The sequence below is a fragment of the Aspergillus oryzae genome, chromosome 5, assembly GCF_000184455.2.
Source record: "Aspergillus oryzae RIB40 DNA, chromosome 5".
Taxonomy (NCBI): domain Eukaryota; kingdom Fungi; phylum Ascomycota; class Eurotiomycetes; order Eurotiales; family Aspergillaceae; genus Aspergillus; species Aspergillus oryzae.
In genome coordinates, this window is record NC_036439.1 from 1,615,779 (window position 1) to 1,639,316 (window position 23,538).

The 23,538-nt window shown below is 48.6% G+C and overlaps 6 protein-coding genes and 1 non-coding gene across 7 annotated transcripts; 3 read left to right on the top strand and 4 right to left on the bottom strand.

Moving 5' to 3' along the window:
- Positions 1–307: 307 nt before the first annotated feature.
- On the top strand, positions 308–1,870 carry AO090701000275 (cytochrome P450; the record flags this gene model as incomplete). The annotated part of the gene is made up of 1 exon (XM_001823088.1): positions 308–1,870. The coding sequence occupies one exon, from the start codon at positions 308–310 to the stop codon at positions 1,868–1,870; it is 1,563 nt and encodes a 520-aa protein (XP_001823140.1).
- Positions 1,871–2,812: 942 nt separating this feature from the next.
- AO090701000274 (putative beta-glucosidase) lies at positions 2,813–5,771 on the top strand (the record flags this gene model as incomplete). The annotated part of the gene is made up of 11 exons (XM_001823087.3): positions 2,813–2,987; positions 3,044–3,136; positions 3,195–3,302; positions 3,362–3,438; positions 3,510–3,617; positions 3,671–3,849; positions 3,912–3,980; positions 4,040–4,255; positions 4,305–4,602; positions 4,692–4,930; positions 4,994–5,771. The coding sequence occupies 11 exons, from the start codon at positions 2,813–2,815 to the stop codon at positions 5,769–5,771; spliced, it is 2,340 nt and encodes a 779-aa protein (XP_001823139.1).
- Positions 5,772–6,153: 382 nt separating this feature from the next.
- Positions 6,154–7,990, bottom strand: AO090701000273 (uncharacterized protein; the record flags this gene model as incomplete). The annotated part of the gene is made up of 3 exons (XM_001823086.1): positions 6,154–7,713; positions 7,771–7,896; positions 7,967–7,990. The coding sequence occupies 3 exons, from the start codon at positions 7,988–7,990 to the stop codon at positions 6,154–6,156; spliced, it is 1,710 nt and encodes a 569-aa protein (XP_001823138.1).
- A 1,244-nt stretch (positions 7,991–9,234) lies between these two features.
- On the bottom strand, positions 9,235–9,635 carry AO090701000271 (uncharacterized protein; the record flags this gene model as incomplete). The annotated part of the gene is made up of 2 exons (XM_001823085.3): positions 9,235–9,529; positions 9,619–9,635. The coding sequence occupies 2 exons, from the start codon at positions 9,633–9,635 to the stop codon at positions 9,235–9,237; spliced, it is 312 nt and encodes a 103-aa protein (XP_001823137.3).
- Positions 9,636–14,214: 4,579 nt separating this feature from the next.
- Positions 14,215–14,303, bottom strand: AO090701t00003. The gene has a single exon. It is a non-coding gene; the product is annotated as a tRNA-Asp (tRNA).
- Positions 14,304–16,566: 2,263 nt separating this feature from the next.
- On the top strand, positions 16,567–20,475 carry AO090701000270 (uncharacterized protein; the record flags this gene model as incomplete). The annotated part of the gene is made up of 3 exons (XM_001823084.3): positions 16,567–16,952; positions 17,027–19,704; positions 19,757–20,475. 3 exons carry the CDS (start codon positions 16,567–16,569, stop codon positions 20,473–20,475), a joined length of 3,783 nt encoding a protein of 1,260 aa, XP_001823136.3.
- Positions 20,476–21,497: 1,022 nt separating this feature from the next.
- AO090701000269 (DUF2985 domain-containing protein) lies at positions 21,498–22,996 on the bottom strand (the record flags this gene model as incomplete). Its single annotated transcript, XM_023237394.1, is given in 4 exon segments — positions 21,498–22,237; positions 22,302–22,415; positions 22,431–22,832; positions 22,882–22,996. The coding sequence occupies 4 exon segments, from the start codon at positions 22,994–22,996 to the stop codon at positions 21,498–21,500; spliced, it is 1,371 nt and encodes a 456-aa protein (XP_023092065.1).
- Between the last annotated feature and the right edge of the window lie 542 nt (positions 22,997–23,538).

Here is a 23,538-nt window from a genome sequence, read left to right on the forward strand (position 1 = left end):
AAGGAAGTATTTCCCCATTGGGATGGTTAGGGCTTCCAAGTTCAATCGCTTCATCTGCATGAGATCAACATCGGGGTTGAGTCTATCTGGCAAGTTTGAGTCAAGAGCTAACGGCGAGACCCTTGAGAGCCTTTTTGGGAAGCTTTGACTCTGCTCTCCGTAGCCCTATTTGTCCAAGATGAGGTCAAGGTCGGGAAATGATATTCATATCCCGATTCAAACATATATAGATTGAGGAAGTTCGACGGGACTTGTGAACTGATCCTCAACCATTCAGCATCGCAAGATCCCAAGAATCATCCCAAACATGCCTGGAATCTATGTTTTGGCTGCCGCTGGTGCTCTTGCCCTTGGGGTAGGGTACGTGGTCATTCTTCCTATCATACACTACTTCTACGATCCCAAGGGGTTTCGCAAATATCCAAACTTCGCACCCCTCGCGGGTATCACCGACCTTCCTTACTGTTACCTAAGCTCGTGTGGATATCGTTCCAAAGACCTATACGAAGCTCACAAAAATGCACCAATATTGCGCATTGGACCCAACAATCTTTCCTTCGGCCGTATCGGTGCAGTGAAGGACATATACGGGCACAACACCCCGTGCATTAAAGACATCAAATATGCTATGACATGGGGCTCTCATACACACCTGTTCGACGTGATCGACAAAGCGGACCATGCTGCGAAGCGAAAGCGCATGTCTTCTGCTTTCGCCATCAAGAACTCGGAGAGATGGGAACACAAAGTGGCCAACGTAACCGGCCGCCTTGTCAAAGCGTTGGATGCGCACTGTACACTCCCGTTGCTTCCTGGTCAGACAGAGCCGCAAGCGGCAGATGTCACGCTGGACTACAATAAGTGGATCAATTTGTTCACGATTGAGGCCATCAATCTCATTGCCCTTTCGTCCACACTAGGACTGCTAGAGAAGGGATCCGATGAGGTTACCGCACAAAGAAAGGATGGGACAACATACCCGGCTCGATATCGCAAATCCCAAGATAGTACCGCACACGCGCAGTCGCTTTTTGTTTGGGATTATAAGTACTTCCACTGGCTTTCTAGGTTATCAAAGCTGGTTCCCAAGTACCGCCAGATGTGGAAAGATGGAGAGCCATGGGGCGACGTGATCTACCACCAAGCAGTTACACGGCTACAACGGTACCAGAGCGGGGAGAAACTAGATGATTTCTTCTCCTCACTCATGGAAGATAAGGCAGGACACCCTAACAACCTCGAATGGGGTGAGATCGTCGCCGAAGTAGGAGCTATCATCAACGCCGGAGCCGATACCACAGCAATTGCCCTAACCCAAGTCTTGGATATATTGATCAGACACCCGAAGTACCTGCAAAGATTGCGGGAAGAAGTGGACAGCACCCTAGATGCAGACGAAGTGGTCGCACCATACGATAAGGTGAAGAACCTTCCGTTCCTGCGCGCTTGCTTAGATGAAGCATTGCGCCTGATCCCCCCTACATCAGCTGGACTACCCCGACGGACACCGCCGGAAGGAGCTCAGATATTGAACGAATGGATCCCGGGTGATACCAGCGTGTCGATGACAAGTTATTCGGCTCATCGGGATCCTGAAATTTTCCCTGTTCCCGAGGAATATAATCCGGACCGATGGATGGATTTGGACAACCGGAAGCGCATGGAGCCGTACTTTGTCCCGTTCTCGACGGGGGCCCGGGGGTGTCTCGGTCGGAATATCACGTATCTTGAGCAGACTGTTGTACTTGCGACACTGGTGCATCGGTATGACTTTGCGGTGCCGGCCAATTGGAAGCTCGGTCGGTTCGAGGCGTTTAACCTGATCATGGGCGAGATGCCGATGAAGATCTGGCGAAGGGAAAAGGCATGACGGCGTTAGAATAGCTATCTTCGGTAGACGATGGTAATGAAATCGAGGATCATGACTATGGTGCAATTATCCACCTTTTGCTATTTGAGACCGGATCTAGTGGATTTAGTGTCCGTTCACATTCAATGGAGAAGTGGATACGGACAAGCATCAAGCATCCCGAGTAAAAGTGGACCACAATCAATTCATATACCCACGGATATCTAGCCTAGGACCCTGATTGACAAACCTCTAAAGCATAAACCTCAGACTTCCAGGGGTAGCGGACTATCACAAGATTCTGGTTCCAGGAAAGAATTCTTCGAAAGTCCATTCCAACGGGGATCGTGCATGGACTTTTAGCCGTCAAAGCCGTGGTCAAGGGAATCTGCAGCCAAGACTCCCCAACGCAAGCATTAATTAAATTGCGGGGACAAGCTTCCTCAGGCGATTCGTGGACCATTTATTAAATTCCCTTCCTCGCATTTCAGCCGTGAGCTTTAGCCGGACTATTATGATAGTTGCTGTCGGTCTGCATGGTGATTAACCGAAAACCTGTCGCCTGTATCGCAATCTCCCCTTCTCGATCCTTCATTTGTTCGATTCAATCTATTTGATCCACTGAGATGCCTGTGCTGCCTTGCTATCCTCCTCCGGAGAATCATCGGCGCCTGACATCATGAGAGCTATACGACGCATGGATTCCCAACCGGTGCCAGTTCCTAAATTGAAGGCGCCGACTTCCGTGGAGAGCTAGCCTTGGCTTACTGCTTTGCTGGTGTGGGGTTTAATACTTTTTTTTCCATGAGCTCATTTCATTTTCTCCGGCGGGCTAATCCATCCTGAGAAAATGACCTGAGATTTAAAGTCGTCGCATTTCCCCTCGGAGGATCTTTGCGATTCTTCCGTTTCTGCGTGGAGGCCGAGACATTTACCTAAGGAAGCTCTGCTGAATCCAGAGAAATGGTTTCCGGTGTCTTTACGAAGGGGGTTCTGCTCCTGGGCCTCTTGTCGGGTCTGGCTCTTGGTCAAGATGAGAAGCCTCGCTACAAGGACCCCAGTGTTCCAGTGGAGGAGCGCGTCACTGATCTGCTGGGTCGTATGACGCTCGAGGAGAAGATGTCTCAATTGATTCAGGGTGCGATTGGAATTGTCTCGTTTTTACCAACAGGAGGTACTGATTGATCATCGCAGGCGACATCACCAATTGGATGAATGAGACTACTGGAGAATTCAACCTCACGGGTTTGGAATGGAGTACGAAAATGAGGGGTGGAATGTTCTACGGTAGGCAACTAACCTTACAGGATTGTTATCACAGTAGCTAACTAGCTATGGCTTTCAGTCGGATATCCGGTGCCTTGGGATTACATCGCAGACAATGTCAAGAAAGCTCAGGACTATATTCTCCAAAACACGACTCTCGGGATTCCCGCCATTGTTCAGACAGAATGTATGTTCTAGTCATGTTCGATTCGCTGAACTCTGCGCTGATAATCTTTGCTTTGATAGCTCTTCACGGATTCCTCATCGGTAATGCAACGATCTATAACTCTCCCATCGGGTTCGCATGCTCGTTCAACCCGGAGGTGAGCCCATCCTTCCTGAGACCTGTCAGACAAGGCCCACCAGAACACAAAGCTAATAAACACAACTCCAGCTTATCGAGAAAATGGCACGCCTCATCGGTCAGGAGGCCTCAGCCCTTGGGGTTAACCACGTAATGGGACCAGTGGTTGATCTCGCCCGTGAATTGCGATTTGGAAGAGTAAGCCTTATACTTCATTTCCTCAATAGAACAGACCTAAAAGTCATGTACAGGTCGAAGAGACGTACGGTGAAGACCCGTTCCTTGCAGGAGAAATTGGATACCACTATACCAAGGGCATCCAAAGCCACAATATCTCCGCCAACGTCAAGCACTTTGTGGGATTCTCCCAACCCGAACAAGGTCTCAACACTGCACCTGTCCACGGAGGAGAGAGATATCTGCGCACGACGTATGTACTTTGTTCTAGTCAACTAGAGTTCTACCCAGCAATGACTAACCAAGTCGATACAGTTGGTTGCCATCATTCAAGCGCGCCATTATGGATGCCGGAGCGTGGAGTATCATGAGTGCGTACCACTCGTAAGTATACATTGTGCCTTACATATTGTCTTTATTTAATCAGTATTAACCAAAAACAGATACGACGGTATCCCCGCCGTAGCCGACTACCACACCCTCACCGAAATCCTCCGCGAAGAATGGGGCTACAAATACTGGGTAACCAGTGACGCCGGCGCCAGCGACAGAGTCTGCACAGCCTTCAAACTCTGCCGCGCGGACCCCATCGACAAGGAAGCCGTTACACTTGCCATCCTCCCAGCCGGAAACGACGTCGAAATGGGCGGTGGCTCATAGTAAGTGTCACCCTCCCAGTCAGTTGATAATCGTCTAACACAAGATTAGCAACTTCGAAACGATCATCGACCTGGTCAATGCCGGCAAGCTCGATATTGAAATCGTCAACACGGCGGTATCCCGTGTGCTCCGTGCGAAGTTCGAAATGGGCCTCTTCGAGAACCCCTACAATGCTGCTCCGGCGTCTGAGTGGAACAAGCTCATCCATACTCAGGAGGCTGTTGATCTTGCCCGTGAGCTGGATCGGGAGTCGATTGTTCTGCTGGAGAATCATGATAATGCGCTTCCGTTGAAGAAGAGTGGTAGCATCGCTGTTATCGGGCCTATGGCGCATGGGTTTATGAATGTGAGTTTTTCTAGTCTTCTTGCGGTTCATCGGAGATGAATAGCACATGCATGAGACAGCAGGGGCAATGCTAACTAACACACACACAGTATGGAGACTACGTCGTCTACGAAAGCCAGTACCGCGGCGTGACCCCCTTGGACGGCATCAAAGCCGCCGTCGGCGACAAGGCAACGATCAACTACGCCCAGGGCTGCGAACGCTGGAGCAACGACCAATCCGGCTTCGCCGAGGCAGTCGAAGCAGCCAAGAAGTCCGACGTAGCAGTCGTAGTCGTGGGTACCTGGTCTCGCGACCAGAAGGAGCTCTGGGCCGGTCTCAACGCAACGTAAACCACCCCCTTCCCTCCACCCCAAAACAACTTGGATAGAAAACTAACAAAGGACCCTAGAACCGGCGAACACGTCGACGTAAACAGCCTCAGCCTCGTCGGCGCCCAAGCCCCCCTCATCAAAGCAATCATCGACACAGGCGTTCCCACCGTGGTCGTCCTCTCCAGCGGCAAGCCCATCACAGAACCCTGGCTCTCGAACAACACCGCCGCACTCGTCCAGCAATTCTACCCCTCCGAGCAAGGCGGAAATGCCCTCGCCGACGTCCTCTTCGGCGACTATAACCCCTCCGGAAAACTCTCCGTCAGCTTCCCGCACTCCGTTGGCGATCTGCCCATCTACTACGATTATCTGAACTCGGCGCGCGAGATCGGTGATGCTGGGTATATTTATTCGAATGGCACGCTGGAGTTCGGTCACCAGTATGCGCTTGGCAATCCCAAGGCGTGGTATCCCTTCGGGTATGGGAAGAGTTATTCGAGCTTCGAGTATGGGGCTGTGAAGCTTGATAAGACGAATGTGACGGAGGCGGATACGGTTACTGTTAGTGTTGATGTGAAGAATACGGATGCCACGAGGGAGGGCACGGAGGTTGTGCAGGTGTATGTTGTTGATGAGGTTGCGTCGGTTGTGGTGCCGAATCGGTTGCTCAAGGGGTTCAAGAAGGTTGTTATTCCTGCTGGGCAGACCAAGACGGTGGAGATTCCGTTGAAGGTGCAGGATTTGGGGCTGTGGAATGTGCGCATGAAGTATGTTGTTGAGCCTGGGGCTTTTGGTGTGCTGGTGGGAAGTAGCTCGGAGGATATTCGGGGCAATGCTACTTTCTATGTGCAGTGATTGAGGAGTTAGCCTTGGGGTAAGCGGTGGATTCTGATTCAGAACTTTTGAATTATACATTGATTTGCTCGGCTATGATTAATATAGCACTTTTTGTGGACATGACTCGTAAATTACCGTGATTCATAGGCTGATGCGTAGTTGCGTGCCTTCTTCCTCCCCCGATTTGCAGTAATCGACAATTATGCAATTCCTTCATAATAAACCCGAAAAACAGTTCATGAACGCAAAACGGCCATAAAGAAGAGAAGAGATATGTGTGATGTGAAGTATCTTACATCTCTCGACGAAAGGTAATCGTCTATGCTCCGTGCGGGACCTTAAAGCTTGCAAACTCACCATGTCCTTTGGACTCGATGGTATGAGGGATGAAAACTAGGACTCAGCTAGAAGAGTCGTTTTTGACTTCAGGTTCATTACTTGAGTTGGTATCGTTTTCAGCTGCTCCCTCGGCTTGCACTTGCGTGGTCTCACTGGCCTTCTGTGTGCTGGTACTGCCAGTCCGAACCGGTGTGCTAGGCTCTGCATAGCTATTCCTGTCTGCAGTTGACCTACCCTCTCGCCGAGTTTTCGCACCCTCCTTCAGCTTCTCCCACCGATCTCTGTATCTTCCCACGACATTTCGTAGTTTGTCGTTCTCACGACCAACCTTGTCAAGCTCTTTCTCGCTCTGCTGGATCAGTTCCTCGAGCTCTCTGATGCGTTGCTCTTGATCTGCGGAGGCTGGCGTTGGGAGAGGAGCGATAGGTGAAGCGACAGCAGGAGTAGACTGCGGGAAGTGCTCTGGAGATGGGACATTCTGATGATGCATTGCTCTCAGGGATTGCTGCAAGGCCATCGAAGATGACTGCGCGTTAACCTCCCACATGTGCAAACGTTTGGACAAAGTATCAGTCAGATGTTTCAGAGCTTGGTTTTCCATCTGTAATTCCTCTAGAGTCTTAGGGCTCTGGATGCTGGTGAGTTTGTCTTTGCCGCGACTGCCCCTGCCCTTGCTCCCCGTCATGCTCTGACGCATTTCGGGTGATGGCGGCGTCTCACGAGCGTCCACGAAGTCCTCATCGCCCTCTTCGAAGCTACTTCTTCGGGCTTCCTTCTCGGCCCTGCTCAAGATCCCAGCATAGGAAACAGTTCCACCCGTTGTGGGCACGACGTAAAACGATTCAGCTGTGCTTCCTGTCCCCCCGCCCGTCGAATCTCGGACAGCTCGTAGGGCAGCGCGCGAAAATATTCTGCTGATATCTGTGTCCCCTGGTTGACTCTGTCGATCGGAAACTGCAGGTTGACGGTCCACTTTCGTATCTGCTGATGTTTTGCGGGCAGAATCAGCTTTTTCCGACACGTCTGAACCCAAAGGGAGGCCTGCGAAAGCTAACGGTGCAGATAGTTTGGAGATAAGTCCTTCAAAAGTAGAATAGAACCGTTGAAATGGCTCCTCGGATGTGGCTTGTCTGTCCTTAGGATGGGACGACTCGGCGTCTGGAGGCACAAATTGTTGCGAGGTAATATCGGTAGGGCTGGCTGCAGGTGGATTCCATGACTGCTTAGATGGCGTCCGATTGGAGCGTTCCTTAGTTGCATAGGCCTGTCGTTCTCGTAATCTAGCCTCACTGGTCCTGATCTTTGCCGGTCCCTCTGTCATCTTCGCCCCTGCCTGCTGCGAGGAAACTGTAGGTGACACCGGGGAACCTCGGCGTGGCTGCGACGGTATGCCTCGAGCTGATGCCAAATTGCTAGCGATTGATGAAGTCTCCCTTGCCGGTAGGCGAGCGTGTCCTAATAGCTTTGGTGGGTGTTGCTGTGTATCCGTCTTCCCTCCTCCTGATTCTACTGTCACTTGTTGTGTACCCGGGGCAGCGGCGGGCGGATTCTCATGCTGGAAGCGCAAAATTTGGGCGAGCTTCTTATGGTGTTGCTCGAGAAGCTGTAGCGTCCTCAGGGCCTGTGATTTACACATGTGAGCGTCTATCAACCCTGCAGGAATAGCGGAAAAGCATACTTCACGATCTGAGCTTTTCTGGGCCGCCGCAGCAAACTCGCCCGCGGCCAGATCATGTTCCTCGCTCGCGGCAACTGGGTTTGACTTGCGGGTCTCAAGAACTGCATTTCGTGCATGGGTATGAGCCTTGCGCGGGGAGATTCTGTCAGGCTGGGTATACAACGCAAAAAGGCCCCAGTTTTGGTCGATGACATACCAAGGTAAGCGGTGCAGTCTCCATAACTGCAGGAATCGCCTATCGCTCTCTCCAGGAGCGTCCGTTCAACTAACAGCCTTGATGGTGGACTGTGGGATGAAAGAATGACAAAAAGCAACTTGTTGGAGTCACACCACACGAGTGACGCCATTACCCGCATCACGAGCCTGTACGGTAATTTACCAATACCGTTACCGATCTTAGTCATCCAGGTCTAGATCGCATATTTTTAGACACTCAAGAATGTACATATTACTTAACTACATAGTTACACCGTGTACGCCATGCCGTACTTTGCACCGAAGGTAACCCCCTGTTGCAATCTTCTCCTGAGCTACTACTTTGGGAGTCTGGCTGCCTTTACAGCGTATGTAACGTCGTAACCCGGGATAAAAAGCAACGTTGCAAGCGGCGATATTCTCCCGATCCGGTGCTCGTGCTTGGTGCAGGATTCCTCGAGTACGGAAAGGAAATGGGGGCCAGGATATGGCTTTGACAGGAGCTACCGGCGAGCCATTTCATTCAATTTTGTTGACGCGGACTGAGCCTCCCAGCACCCCACACATGCGTATACGCTGAATATAGAGGGCTCTAGGATGGGCCTTTCCCCTACAGGCACTTATGCATACTTGACCGCTGCTCCTGGGCAGTCAGACTCCAAAATGTAAGACATATGTAACTATATTGAGACATGTATAAGATGTTAGGAAACAAGAAATCATGCCTTCCTTGGGCTTAACATGAGATAATGAGATTGCCCAAGCTCACTATGACGAACTTCCAATTAGATAACCCCAGGGTCAACCAAAGGAAGACACAAAGATGCCTCATTTTACCTTGGTCGCTACATTGCCATCCGGCTTTGATATATGTTTCGTGCGAGCCGCTAGAGCATAAAGCGCCTCATCAGTATCCTCAATTTCTTCATGTGGCCCAGGCATCATTGGATCATAATTAGCTTCATCTGGATCCAATTCTGCTGAGCAGAGCTCCCAATATCTAAAATCTCTCCAAGGGTCAAAGCGGGGAGTGCTGAAGACTGGATGATCCCTCTCCTCAACGTCTTCCAGATCCACTATGAAGCTAAGCATGGTTGTTAATTGAGATACCCTAGCTGTACTAGACCAGACATACCATTGCTCCATGCCTTCATCCCATATAATATTGCGTCGAGCAGGGTCATGGTGGAAAAGCCTGAAGCTGTAGAACTCTCTATACACTGTCTTTAGCTGAAGCTCCTCGAGGGAGTCTGTGGCGACAGAGAGAACCTACCGAAAAGCTTTAGCAAAGGCTATCCGCACTCGATTTCGCTTCTCAAGGGAGAATTCAGAGAATATCCGTTCAAGGTTTACCCCAGGGAGTTTCTCCAAGAGAAACACCACAAAGTATCCATCAGGGACAGGATCATCATCATCCTGTTCAAAAGCAAGGAAGTCAATAAAGCGGGGTGTGCTGCTACAACCACCCTCAGTAAGCTTTTCCAAAACAGATAGCTCTCGAAAGATTTCTTGGGTGATCGGGAGATAATCAGCACAGGATGTGTCCCCTGTCCAAGGCGCCATCCTGAACATTATTAGAATATGGATAAAGATAGATGGTAAAAATATTGCTGCGGCTATTGTGGTCGCTCAAAACTCAAGGGGAGCGCATACTGGGCTTTGATCTTCATGACGGCTTTTATACCCGGAGATGGGCCTTCGACCTGGGTAGTCACACATACTGAAGACACATCCTTGGTATGTCCAAATCTTTCATATTCATATATCCGAAATTTCTCAGCTTGTATTACCCCCATTCGCCATGAAGTCTGGGTATTTTTGAAATAGAAAACATGATCTCTAGGAATAAAGTTATAGATTTCAGCGTCGGGGATCTCCCGGGGAGGATCAAAGAGCTCATCGTCTGGACTAGAATGCATATTTGAAGTAGGAAGTGCTGGCGAATTTGGATTATTCGTTGTGATGCTGGGCTTGTGAAGATANGGGGGGGGGGGGGGGGGGGGGGGGGGCAATGCCCCAATATGAAGTAGGGATGATGGTCTCCAGGCTACAGCCTCGGCGCCTAGTACCTCATCCCTTCCTAGCAAAGGCGGTCCGACACACTACGAGGTGAACTGCTGCTACCTCCATATACTATTCACTAGTACTAAATACACCCTGTAGACTAATTTTATTCCGCGTCGCTCATTGTGACAAGTCTGGACTATGAGTCAGTGGCAGTGCAGTCTCGAGAATTAACTGCTATATCAGACTTTTTTTCTGCTTACCATGCAAAGCAACCTTCCGTCTAAAACGGCCTTGTGCTATTTCGGGTCCTGCTTTACTACTCGAAATCTATTCTAACTAATTGCTCGAGGCTGAAGATAATCTCTCTACTGCGAATAGGATATCAATTATGTATTTTAATTCCAATGTCGAATTTGCTCTAGAGAAACTTCAGAAACACTAAGTATAGTCTCTTATTAGGATGTGGGACCTTTCGATGAGGGAAAGCAGAGAGGCTGCGATTCTTACAGTATATAAGAGCAACAGATTAAGCGCCTTGAGTCTGGTTAAAATACTTTCTATAGTTGATTTCTCCATTATCCACCCTTTATTTGGAACATACATGACTGTTGTGTCTAGATAATCACTGATCCTTATGGATGCACGCAAGGAATACCGAAAGGCTGAGATAAATTCCGGTATCTTATGCCTCGGAGAGGGGGCTGGCTTAGTAGGAGACAGGAAAAATATTCTCTTTTAGGGGCTTCGACCTATAGGAGATTCACTTCACCATCAGGTCCTGCTGCTCATATATTCCCGCACAAGGGCCTTCTCACCAACACCTCCCTCCACCATTGGCCCCTGCTCAAGCGCTACATTTTAAAGGTTGTTCAACAAGACTCTCAGCAACCGCAGGTGAAGCTCCTATCTTGCAAAGATGTAACGCAAGACTCATTCTCCATGGTTTTATCGCACCCCAGGCATCATTCCTCAGGTACTGGGTTGGGCAGTGTCACATTTACTGGTCATCTTGAACCTTGGCAAAATTTCCAGCAAGAAGTTCGTGCAGTGCTCAACCCATCCCGAGCCAATAACAGCCGTTCTTACCAACATGGACATCACGGTAAGTGCTTGCCATCACTCATGACGGAACACATGTGATAACAGATCGATCTCTACGTACAGGCCAGATAGCCCGATACATGTGGAAGTACCAACTGAAATATGGTTTTATGACGAATTATAAATATACCATTTTCGTACGCCAGGATCTCGTTCCGGTTGCTACCGATTCAGGAGAGGTGAAGCAACTGGTGTTGGTTTATTCGCCCCTATTTCACACGATGAACAGTCTATCGATCACGGTGGCCCGACACCATCTGTCTCAGTTCGTGAGTGCATGTTGTACCTCATGGTGAAGAGCCGTCAAGGTCGTGAGTTCCCAAGCCAAAGCTATATAGCAGTAGATGATTGGGTTCATGACAAGTATACGGCGACCGCTGAGAAACCCGGGCCCCGCCTGAAGCATATAACAGAAGCGGCACGCGGCCCGAAAAAGTCTGAGAACCCTAAACCTCGGGATTCTCAGCCACGAGGTAGAGGTGCCTTAGGGTCTTCTAATCAGCAGAATGCCGCTCAAAGTGCAAATCCACTAGGAGCACCAAGTACAATGGAAAGTTCTGCTCAGAGAGTAAATCCACAAGGAGCACCAAGTTCCAGGCACCCGATGGAGGCCCGTGGCCGGGCAAAAGGTAAGTCTGAAGATAATAAGGAGCGAAAGAGATGATGAGTTCAATCGAGGGTTCCAGGGTAGGGAAAGGAAGTGTTTAGTGTGCGCCGTGCCTAGCCTAAGGAGTTGCCAAACAAGAGCCGGGCATATCTCTCTCGCAAGGGTGATCTTAATGTCCAAGTCCTTCTTTCAATGATGGATGGTGGCTAGAGCATAGGAGATCTATCGTTTGGAATACTTGACAAGCCTGTAGTACTTTTACAGCAAATATTGCTCGCGGTTTCCTTTGTTTTTTATTCTTATTGTTGTTGTCGTCGTTGTGGTCCTTATTTTTCTTCCTTTTCTTGTTCATCAACCTATTTGCTCCTATATTTATATGTCAATAATTTCCTATTAGTTTGCTATATCTTGCAAGTTTACAACTGTACATACTTATCATCAATCCTGATACTTTGCCATTGTTGAACCGGGACGGCTCTTCTCATAACATTTCGGAAAAGGGGTCCTTCAAAAAGTTGCAATTCCAAACCCATACTTTCGACAGGACCTTTCAAATTTTTGCCAGCGCAAATGTCCCTGATTCATCGTCCAGAAAACACTCACTTGAGAATGAGGCGTTGCGTTATGAGAGTAAACACGGTTCTCGCCTTGGCGAAATCCTCACAAATGTCTGTCGAGAAACTACGTATAAAGCTGCAGCTGTGGATCAGGGTTTTATTAATAGTAGTTATAGAGGCCCGAGGGTGCCCACCGGTTTAGCATGGACTGGTTGGCTTTTTAGACATCATCATGGTCCCAAAGCAGCGACACCAAGCGTAGTAGGGATATATGGGTCATAGTTTCCATACTGATAGGAAAATTAGTGTATCTTGTATCTGTAGAAGGGGAAGCAGAGGGTGTTCTTGGACTTGATGTGATAGTAAAGGGGCCATCGCGTCAACGACGTCGTGAATATGATTTCCCTAGGTTAGGGAGTAAAGTACGGGATCTTTCTTTATTTGTGTAAATGTAGTCCACGCCATAAACAATAACTGCTGTTGCTTGAAACAGTACCTGTTACTAATCATGAATATCTTAGGGCATTTATCCCTCAGACATCTGGATACGAGAACAAGCCCAATGACTCGCCACAACCCACAGTTTAAATCATTCCTCGAGTGATAAAGAAAGCGTAAAACGCGCACTAAGAGCTTGGAATTTACCCGAGTCTAGGCCTGCAGGCCTATCAGAGAATGTTATAAATATTTAGAGGTGAACGAGTAAAAGTCACCATTTCTGTATGTGTCCTTGCGACTTGTCCGCCCTGTTTACTGGGCTCTATCGATGGACGGACAGTGTGTACAATGCTTGGATGTGCTATAAACGCCTTCCCTCTGCTTAGAATATAGGGAGTATGCGTCTCTAGAAAGACCCGCTACTTGTGTGAGCAAGAAAAGCAGTAGGTCTGTTATTAAATGAGCGTTGCTCCAGATCTTATCGAGTCCGAAAAAGGTGTTGAGAAATGTATTCCGGCCTTCAACATAATAAGAACTAAACCAAAGCTCCCTCCTGAGAACATCGGTGGAAGGCTCTATCCCTCGTGGAATACTAAGAACGATGGTGCGTTAAATATGAGAGCCGGCGAAGGGTCTCCATACAAGCGATCCTGACACCTACTCTGTCAATGTGTAAGCGAATATGAATGCCTCAAGTTGCTCTGTCAAGACACTTGCCAAAAAATCCGGAAACGAACTTCTTTGCCTTTTCTAAGAAGAAGAACGATACTGATCAGAACGTTAAAAAGAAAACGATTGAACTGCGAAAGGCAAGGGGTTTCTGTAGCCGAAGAGCAATCTCCTTGTTCGCAGCCTTGGAAAGCACGAACGGAACTCAGCATCCATGAGGCTCTACTCAGATGGCACCTGCGCACCGTATACTTGTAGCGCATAGCAGTTTCTTCAGGTAGATTTACAGTCGGCCGTTAGTAGGCTTCCAAGCCAGCGTGACTCTACCCTTTTTTTCAATGCTGATAGTTCCGTTTCCAGCATGTTCCCATGCAATTGCTACTTACTGTGATTATAAAAAAAGTCAAATTTTTTCTAATATTCTGTACGCGATGGTGTCTAGTAGTACATCAGATCACAGATTTGATTTAGGACCTAAGGTACTACAGAACAATGCAAGGTAGCTATGCTACACTAAACTCTATTTAAGGCAGGCCTTAGTGGTAATGGATATGTAACTCAATTACAAGACGGGATAAAATATATATTAGTTGAAGAGGGTTTTCAAGGGTTGTCCGGTTAGGATTCTGCAACATGATACCTATATTTATATATCAGTACAGCTCATCGGCCAAGACCGCTTGATAGTATTTTTTGGGGTGGGATCTTGATATTTTCGAACACTATTGCTTTTCTGGGGAAGGCAACCGAGTGTAAATGGAGGATACATGTTCTACGATGATATGAAGAAGAGGGAAAAGAAATAGTAAGGAATATGACTGCTATCCCTGGGTCCACTTGCGGAACTTGATAGCAAAATCAAAAAGATGTCTCCCCGACTGGGAGTCGAACCCAGGTCTCCCGCGCTTGTTCTCATTAGAGATGACAAGCGGAAATCATGACCGTTAGACCATCGAGGAATTATTGAGAACAAAGAGAGATATATTGATAATCTCACCAAAATGAGCCGTATGGTGGTCGTTACCCTAGTATCCGTAAATTCGAACTGTGTCACCAAAGGCACGAAGGTTAACCTAGCTCCAAGTATGAGCTGAGCAATGATAATTTTTCATCCTTGGTACATGATGAGCACGCTTGCGACCTTCAATCCATGAACTATCTTTGGAGAATCATGGGGTCTCAGCGTCAGCGTGACTACGCCCATATGTGATACATCTACGCAGTAGTATCATATTGATGGAGGCAAGGCTTGCTACGCAACATTTTGCCTGGAACAATTGAGTTACGATTGACTACTAAAATGTAGAAAATTTGCGCTTTCTTGTATGGCTTGCTCTAAGTCTGTTTGGCTTATAAACCACCACTTACCACTTAGATGAGGCTAGAGAATGATTATGCCAATGTTGAGACTGCTAAATGATCCCTGACTACTCTATATCGGTGGAGCGTTCGCTCCCTATATACCTTTACTAAAGTATAATACGATCATGTAGTTTGGACCATACTGCCTGAGTACGTTACTTTTATACAAACACGATACTATCACTAGGGACCTCCAAAGGGCATCACCCTGGAGACATCTCCTTTTGTTCAGCTTCGACTATGACCTAAATAAAGTACTGTATTAGAAAACTAGGTAGGTGTTTTAAACTAAAATAGCGACTATGCAATATCTCATGAGATAACAAAGAGTGGCACCGATAATAGGTTAATCCACATTTGAGGTTTGGAAGGAAAGCTATTTTAGTAAGTAACTGCCCCTTATACGCGATAAGGAGGTTATTTTTTTGCTTAATTACGACTCAAGATATACTCCGTACTACCCGAGTTAATCGGATCTCGCAGATCCCTGCATCATGCCTGCATTCGCGATAGTGTGATTGTACGGGATATTTATACTCAGACCCTGGCCCAAAGTCCCGCCTACTGACTTGTACTGAGTACCTAGAGTAGAGAAGGGACCTAAACAGATCAGTTAGGTAGAAGTGCATCGAGTATATAGCGATAAATTGGAGCGTTCTGAAGGCGGGGATATTCCGACAAACGAAGCCATGCCATGCATTATAGCTGGATCTGATTAATGTACGGTATATCAACGAGACAATCCTCACTAAGTCTTTAGGAAACGAGTACGGGGGCCACCCATTCATAGACCTCACCTTAGTTACGAATACGAGTTTAATTACGTACAGCCACAATTGGCACGAGAGGCTAAGGGGGTGAGCATACTGTATACTCGCAACAGCACTGTTGGGCGGGTCGGAGACTGGATACCTCCGAGTGGGGTTCTCTCGCGGCAGAGTTGCCCCCTGATAATCCGATGCTAAATAAAACCCGTAAACCTCAATCAAGTTTGTTCTTCCTGAGTCGTGCGATCTAAAGGGAAGAGAATATTGTGTTCTTTTCGGTGATTTGTATAGTATAGGAATATGATGGGTCTATTAATAGCTCTGTCTTGGCGCTTACTTGTAGGTGAATATGGATGTGAGATGTGCGAATAATGGTTCTGAAACAAAAACATATCTTGCATAGTGTACTCCGTACTAGTAGTTCAAACTTAGTATTCTGCATAATCAGTCCAGAAAAATGGGCGATTTTAGTACCTCCGCCCAGATTAGCCATGGGTTGATAAAAATAGGGTTAATGATCGTCATGTTACCCCTGATGGCTGAGTCAGCCCATAAGGCTTTTAGGCTAGTCCTGGTTTGGTAAGTCAGCAGTTTGACGGTTCCTGCTCCAGAACGAGTTACGTCTGTAACCTCGACTGCGGAGTTGATGTTAACTTCCAGCCGTGATCGCTTCGTCATTCCCATTCTCCCTCCCCCCAATTCTCCCGCTCAACTTTCCCCTTTATTACCACTTTGTTGACACTTTATCTTATTAGTACTCTTGTACTTTCTCTTTTTCTATAAAGTATACACCAAAAGGGGGAGACAGGACTAATCTGATGGCTTCCCGACCGGCGGTATCTTTCCCCTCCGTCTAGCTTCATACGCTGCTCCGATCAGCAACTATTTCAAGGCGGGACACGCTGTACTCTACCATGTACTTTTGCCCTCGACACTCCACATATATCGCGTCTTTTACCTCTCTTACGTTTTTGTTATTATATCGCTCGAGTTACCTCTCTTACGTTAAAGCTGAATCGGATTCGAATTTCTCCGATTCTTCATGGAGGACAATTCCCTAAACCCCGAAGCCCACCCGGCTTTCTCGTCAGACATGCAGAGTATCGGCAAACTTAATCGCTCAAAAACCTCCATTGATGATGCATTAGGAAGCTCTGGCAGAAGCAATGGCCGATCGTCGTCGATCGACTCTACTTCCGACAGACCGAAGTCTCAAGCGGGCGAAGGAACTGATTCTGCAAAGGCTGGTCCCAGCGGATTCTCAAAGCTCCTTGCCGCTAGGAAGAAGCGGAAGAAGAAGGAAAACCAAAAGGCGACGGAAGAGTTGCCGACACAATTCGAATTGGAAGGGGAGAAAGATGCACAAGATAGGCCAGATGAGCCTTCTGAAGACAGGCCTCCATCCGCAGCTAACAACGACGGCCTAAACCCCCAGAATGACGAAGTCAACTTGCTTACTGATGATTCTGAACCTGAGCGGTGAGTTATGCCGGTTCATGTAGCGCTGTATCGGCAATAAATAGCAAAATGCTGATTAGTCACTGTTTCTCCAGGACCCCTTCTCTCACTGCTCAAAAGTCCCATGCTGGTTTTTACACGACTTCCTCACCTTTAAAAAAGACAACATCTACGGACGCGAATGACACTGATAGTGCTCAAGCGGATGTAGAATCTGCTGTTAGTGGGCCAAGTGCCACTGCCCATTCTGAGTCCAACGCAGATACAGAGCTCTCGAGGCCCACTTCTCAACCAAGCTCGACATTGGGTGTCCCAGAAGATCGCGGTGGCAAGAAAAGAAGCGTTTCACCAGGGAGACGGTGGAAAGGCGCATTCGGCTCGAGCCAGGATAAAAAAGACTCCAATCGTGATCGGTCATCTTCTACCCAAAGTGAGGGCAAGAAAGGTGGAGGTCTATTCGGAAACAGTAGAAGAAGCAGCACATCATCGAAAAAAGCCCCGACCATTGTCGCCGAGTCTCCTCCGCCTCTGCCACCTCTAATTCGTACTGACGTCAAGGAAGAGAAACCTGCGCAGCCGTCAGATCACGCTGCTCCAAGCACGCCTCCCCGCCGTACTATCCCAGCACCCCACACTACAGTGACCCCACCTACACCTCGAACCGAAGCTGCCGCTAATCTCTTCTCGTCTCCGGATGTCACTGAATCGCCTGACTCTCTGAAAGGGAAAGACCCGTTGCCGCCGGGAGTTGTCGTCAGCCCGTCAGGAAACATGATCTCGCACCGGCGTGTCCGGTCTGCTTCTTCTGTTAGCCACAAGCCCAGTAAGCTGTCTAACTCTATATCCGCCCTGGGCCCAACTATCGAAGAAGCGAAGGCGACCTCGAAGACCAACCTTGGCACCCAACAAACTGGATTTTTTTCCTCTGTCTTCAGTGCGGCACAAAATGCTGCCTCAACGCTTAGTAGCAGCCTCAATACTCAGTCAAAGACCCGCAGCCCCTCACAACAGGTGTCCACGGAGTCTGAGAACATCTCGACTAAGGACGGAGAAAGTAGCCAGAACGAAACGCAGGAATCTAGCAAAACCGAACGGAAAAAGCCACTGGCAATCGAGACACTAGGAACCGGGGATCTTGACTTCAGCCACTTGGATATTGCTGTGCCGCCGGGTGGATCCGTCTCAACACCCGACGGTGTTGTTATCACTAAGCCGGACATACCATCTGACAAGCGCAAAAACACCGCAGTTCATCAGCGAGATGAGGAGGCAGCAAGGCTTGAAGATCGACATGCTGCGCGTGCGGTCACCATGGCCTACGAAAAGCCGTCAGAGGTTTCGGTGGTCCCGCCATCAGATGAGAGCCTGGAACTACAATCCACAAGCTCACTTCCGAGAGACGCCACTGGTGACCACACCTCTCCAAGTGGCAGCGTACTAGATGGTGAAATCAGCGTTCGACCTTCTCGTAGTGGAAGTGTACGCAGCCGCCTGACTCGGCGGCGTCATCGAGGCTCGTCAGCAGCAACTGCATCAACTGCAGCTGCCGCTGGGGCTAGTGCGATGGCACTGGGGATTCCAGGGGGTAATTCAAGCGTGCCACGGCTGACTGGGTTTGCAGTTGCTAGTAAGAAGCGGAACAGGGACTTCCATCAACTGTTCCGCAGCGTCCCTGAAGATGATTATTTGATCGAGGATTATAGCTGTGCCTTGCAACGGGAGATCATCCTGGCCGGACGAATCTACGTATCGGAGGGTCATATTTGTTTTTCGAGCAATATCTTAGGCTGGGTGACTACCCTGGTCATTAGCTTTGACGAAATTGTCGCGATAGAGAAGGAGTCAACAGCGATGGTGTTCCCTAATGCAATTGCTATTCAAACTCTGCATGCTCGCCACACTTTCCGAAGTTTGCTCAGCCGAGAATCTACCTACGATTTGATGGTTAACATCTGGAAGATTAATCATCCCACTCTCAAGAGCTCAGTAAATGGCACCAGAGTCGAGCAAGGTACAGGAGACAAAACTGAGAAGGCAGGAGAGGAGAGTGAGGGCGGGAGTGAAGACGAAGACGAGATTTATGATGAGGACGAAGACGGTGACAACGCTGACAGTTTCTTTGAGCCTGGCGATGCCAGCGTCAATGGAAGTGATAAGTCACTGCCACTTAAGGGTCTCAGCCGGCAAGCTTCTGGGAACCTTCCAGTCAATGGCACAGCCCCAGCAACATCGAACACTAATGGCGACCCTCGAGGTGGAAAATCAGCAAACGAAAACGTAGATGGAGATTTCCCTGGCCCTACTACCCATGGTCCTACGACATACACTGATCCTGCGGGCCAGTATGATAAAGTTATCAAAGATGAGATTATTCCTGCTCCACTGGGGAAGGTTTATTCTTATGTATTTGGACCGGCATCGACAAACTTTATGCCCAAGTTTCTTGTAGACAATCAAAAATCCGGCGAGCTCCAGTTTGATATTGAAAGCGGTGGTCTGACCAACGAAAGCAGGACGAGACAATACTCGTACATCAAACCACTTAATGGGTCCATCGGACCTAAACAAACCAAATGTATCAGTACTGAAACCCTGGACTTCTTAGACTTGGAAAAGGCAGTTCTCGTTACACTAAGTACTCAGACTCCAGACGTACCAAGTGGTAATGTTTTCTGCACCAAGACGAAGTACCTGTTCACCTGGGCCGCGAACAACCAAACACGTTTCTTAATGACGTGCACCATCGAATGGTCCGGAAAAAGTTGGCTGAAAGGTAAGTTCGCTACTATTCTCGGTTCTAAGACCAATACACTAATGCGGTTTAGGTCCTATTGAGAAGGGTGCTATTGATGGTCAGGGAACGTTCGGGAGCGATCTCATCAGTGCACTCAGAGCTGCTGTTGCTCCTCGTGCTCGCGCCGCCTCCAAGGTAGGAGGCAAAGGGAAAGGACGCCGCAAGAGGGGAGATGTTGCCAACGAGGAAGCGGCTGCTGCTGCTGCCAAAGCAGCAAGCGATGCGACCAAGCAACAAGCACAGACTTGGGGACCTCTGGAACCTATACGCGGAGTTTTAGAACCTATAGCAGGTATTCTCAAGCCTCTGTGGAACGGAAACTTGGCTGTTCTAGTCATTGGTATATTGCTCTTCCTGATTTTTTTCCGGACACCCTCACAGCCGTCAATGTTGTCACACGACATTGGATGTCCCGGCTATTCATTACCTCAGCGCCTGGCCGCTTATGAGGAGATGTGGAGAAGAGAGGAGAGCGAGCTGTGGAGTTGGTTAGAGGACCGCGTGGGGATGGACGGCATGGTCTTCCCAACCGTCAATAGGCCAGGTGAATCGCGGGCGCATGAAAGAGCTCGAAAAATACAGAGCGGGCGTGATTTCATTAACAAGCTAGACGAAGACAAGATGTCAGTTCGCGAGATGGACCACGCTATACGTACCACCCGCGAGAAGCTCGACACTCTTGAAAAGATCTTGACCAATCGGAAAATGCAAGCGACGGCTGGGGAGGACACAATGCATTCGGAATTGTAGAAAGGTGAGTTACCTATCTACTGGAGAAGATTCAGCCAAGAGGCAAGGGACAACGACAACAGAAATTTCTATCCTGAACTCTTGCACAGTTGAGTTCAATGTCATTCACTTTACTTTTCCTTTTTCAATGTTGGAATTTACCGTCTTTATTTCAGCGGGGGCTTGGTGTTTGGACTTCTATTACATTCCCCTCTCACATGCAATTAACAGGTCATTTCCCACAAGAATCAGCGATTGATTTGCATACTGCTGAGCGGAGCACTATCTTTCCTTTCTTTGTGTTTCTATATTTGCTTTGGATTTGTTCTGACTAGCTCTCGGGAGAGTTTCTTTGTACATGTGCACCCACTCTATGTCTATACAACAATCTCAAACTAGCTTTTCCTTGTGTCGCTTGGTCTATCCCGGTTCTTGTGATGACCCTTCGGATCTTCTCAGACGTGTACGAACGGGCCATATGCTTTTTGGTCCTTAAAGTAGTGTACTAATGCTCCTAGAAACGAAATAAGCTTTTAGGGTTACTGCCGAGTAAACGTATTCTAATATTATCCCAGTGGCCATTTTTTGAGAAACCTAAGGTAGGTGGCTAGGTTCGGTATGCATGATTTCAGTAATCTATGCACGGAGTATCGTTTATGTCTTCTGGGTGGTTATCGGTAGGCTATAGATTCTGGTAGGATAGAATATGTCTAGCAAGAACAATAGATCTAGGCCATTGATTACTTCTTAGAAGGTTTGAAATCAAGTCTTGTGTATAGTACAGTACATAACTCAGCAGTGCACAAGACAGCATTACATTTGTACAAAAATATGCCAAAGCTAGATCAAACGACATCAATAGCATGACAAGCAAAAGCAAGATAAAAGAAGCATAGATCTTGAATATATGAACATTGGAGAAAGGAACCAAACTAGTGAGGTATAACAAAGCAATATCAAAGTCATAGTTGTATGGGCGTGTACGTTTTAGAAAGAAGAGCTCATGCGGTCGTGAAAGGTTTATATAGAAGGCAAGGAGCTTCCTATGTTCCGTCATAGGGTTGAGGACGCGTGGAAACCGATAATCGTGGTTCGTCCTCTTCTTCAATTTTTTGTTGCCGTTTCTGTTTCTTTTTGCAGACCTTCTTCATCGCTTCCTTAGTGAGTTGCTCACGGAACAGCCGTTCCACCACATCCTTCTTCCGTGTCCTTCGGTCACCGACCATGATGAGGACGCCGCCGGTGATATTGCAAGTAATCGAACAACAAAGAATGACAGTAGTTAGGGCGAAGGGGCGGTGGTGGTAACTGATGCCCCATGTGCAGGCGCCGAGCGCGATTTGAAGCAAGGAGTGACAGTCTAACAGGACAACAATGGCGATGAGCATGCGAAGAGGGAAGGCATGGTGAGTCAGGGTTTCGTGAGGTTTGTAGAAGGTGTGGGACTTGGACAATTTGGTTTGATGGTGAACCAACTTTTGCTGCTGCAGACGGTTCAGTACAGTAAATTCATACTCCTCGTCTTTAGGTGTATCCCCGAATTCGACGTCGACATCGATCTCGCGACGAGTAGGTAGGTCATTTTTATCTTTCAGATCTGGAAGTTGACGCTTTCGACGAACTTTCCATGTTTGGAATGTGTAGTGAGCAATGAAACACATGTGGTATGTGTCAATCGCACGGAACGGTGCTAGCCCATCACCCATAATGGCGAACAAGGCGACAAGAACGTTGTCAATTACGTTGATGATGTACAACTGCCGCCCACCGACGTTAATCCAACCTGGCAACTTAGTTAGTGTTATGCATAGAAAGGCCACGGGCCCAAAAGAGAGCTAGTTTCATACCAATCAGAAACAGCACCCAGGCAAGACCGAACAGAGTAATGAGGGTTGCGTATAGGGTAATGAGGAACCCGAGTGCTACAGGGCCAACGGTCAGTAAGCGGTCCAGCGCTGCAGCTGGTCAGTACATACGTTTAGAAACATATTTCCCAAAGCCCTTCATTGCCCGTTTGAACTTTGAACGACGAGAATGCAACATGTGCCTGACATGATCGTTCAGTTCTTCTATGTCTCTCGCAGTCCAGCCCTCGAGATTGCTTCCTTCAGGTAACACGGCAAACTGTGGATCTTGTTTCCCCAAAACTGCCGATAGACTTGTTAGAGGTCGCTCTAGTGATGGACGGCCTTCGGGAGATTTCTCGAATGTTTCCTCGCCCTCTTCTGTTTCCGTCGTTTCCTCCCCAGTCGACTCCGAGGACTCTCTCGGCGGTGAAAGTGCATAGGTCTGGTTGCGATTGATTAACGGGCCCAGATTGGGCACGAACAAGGAATTTTGGACGTTTGTTAGTGTCGATAGTGCTGAAACTTCCGGATCTGGCTTATGTTAGGGCAAGTTGCCATAGATGCCTAATTCAGAGCATACCGATAACATCTAAGACATCCACCACGTGGGGATGATATTCATTGTCCGTGGTGTCAGCCCCTGATGAAGGAGCAGCCCCGCTCGCAGATACACGATTCCGCGAGAACCGGTTCATAGCTGCTTCACTCGTCCAACGCAGCAGACCCAAACTCCCTCGCCTTTGCACCCGGGGTGGCGGGGACCCCGAGGGATGCACTTCGGGAAACGGCCGGCTCGAATGAGCTAAATTGATTGGACTGGTCGGTTCTTCCATCAAGGGATGCATTTGGTCGGGTGGGAGACGGGGTAGGGCGGATGGATTGGGAGCAGACCACCTCCCCGGCCGGGGCTCGGAACTGCTGCGGCGACGATTCCCCTGCCATGAGTCTTCATCTGCGCCTTTGGCAGGAGGCGGCGATGCGACATTGATGCTTGAAACATTACCAGTGCCCCGAGAAACCCCTGACTGGATTTGGGGGATGGCGTTCTCCAAAGACGGTAGGCGCTGAAGGCGGATGGTAGGGCGGCGAGAGCGGAGCGACGTCGCACGTTGTCGCCGCTGCAATGACGTCGGTTGAGTCGTGGACGGTGGACTCGGAGCCTCTGCAGAAGGACCATCAGACCCATCGACGGGCTCTATATGATCCATTGCGAGAAGAACCCACTCTCAGCTGGGGA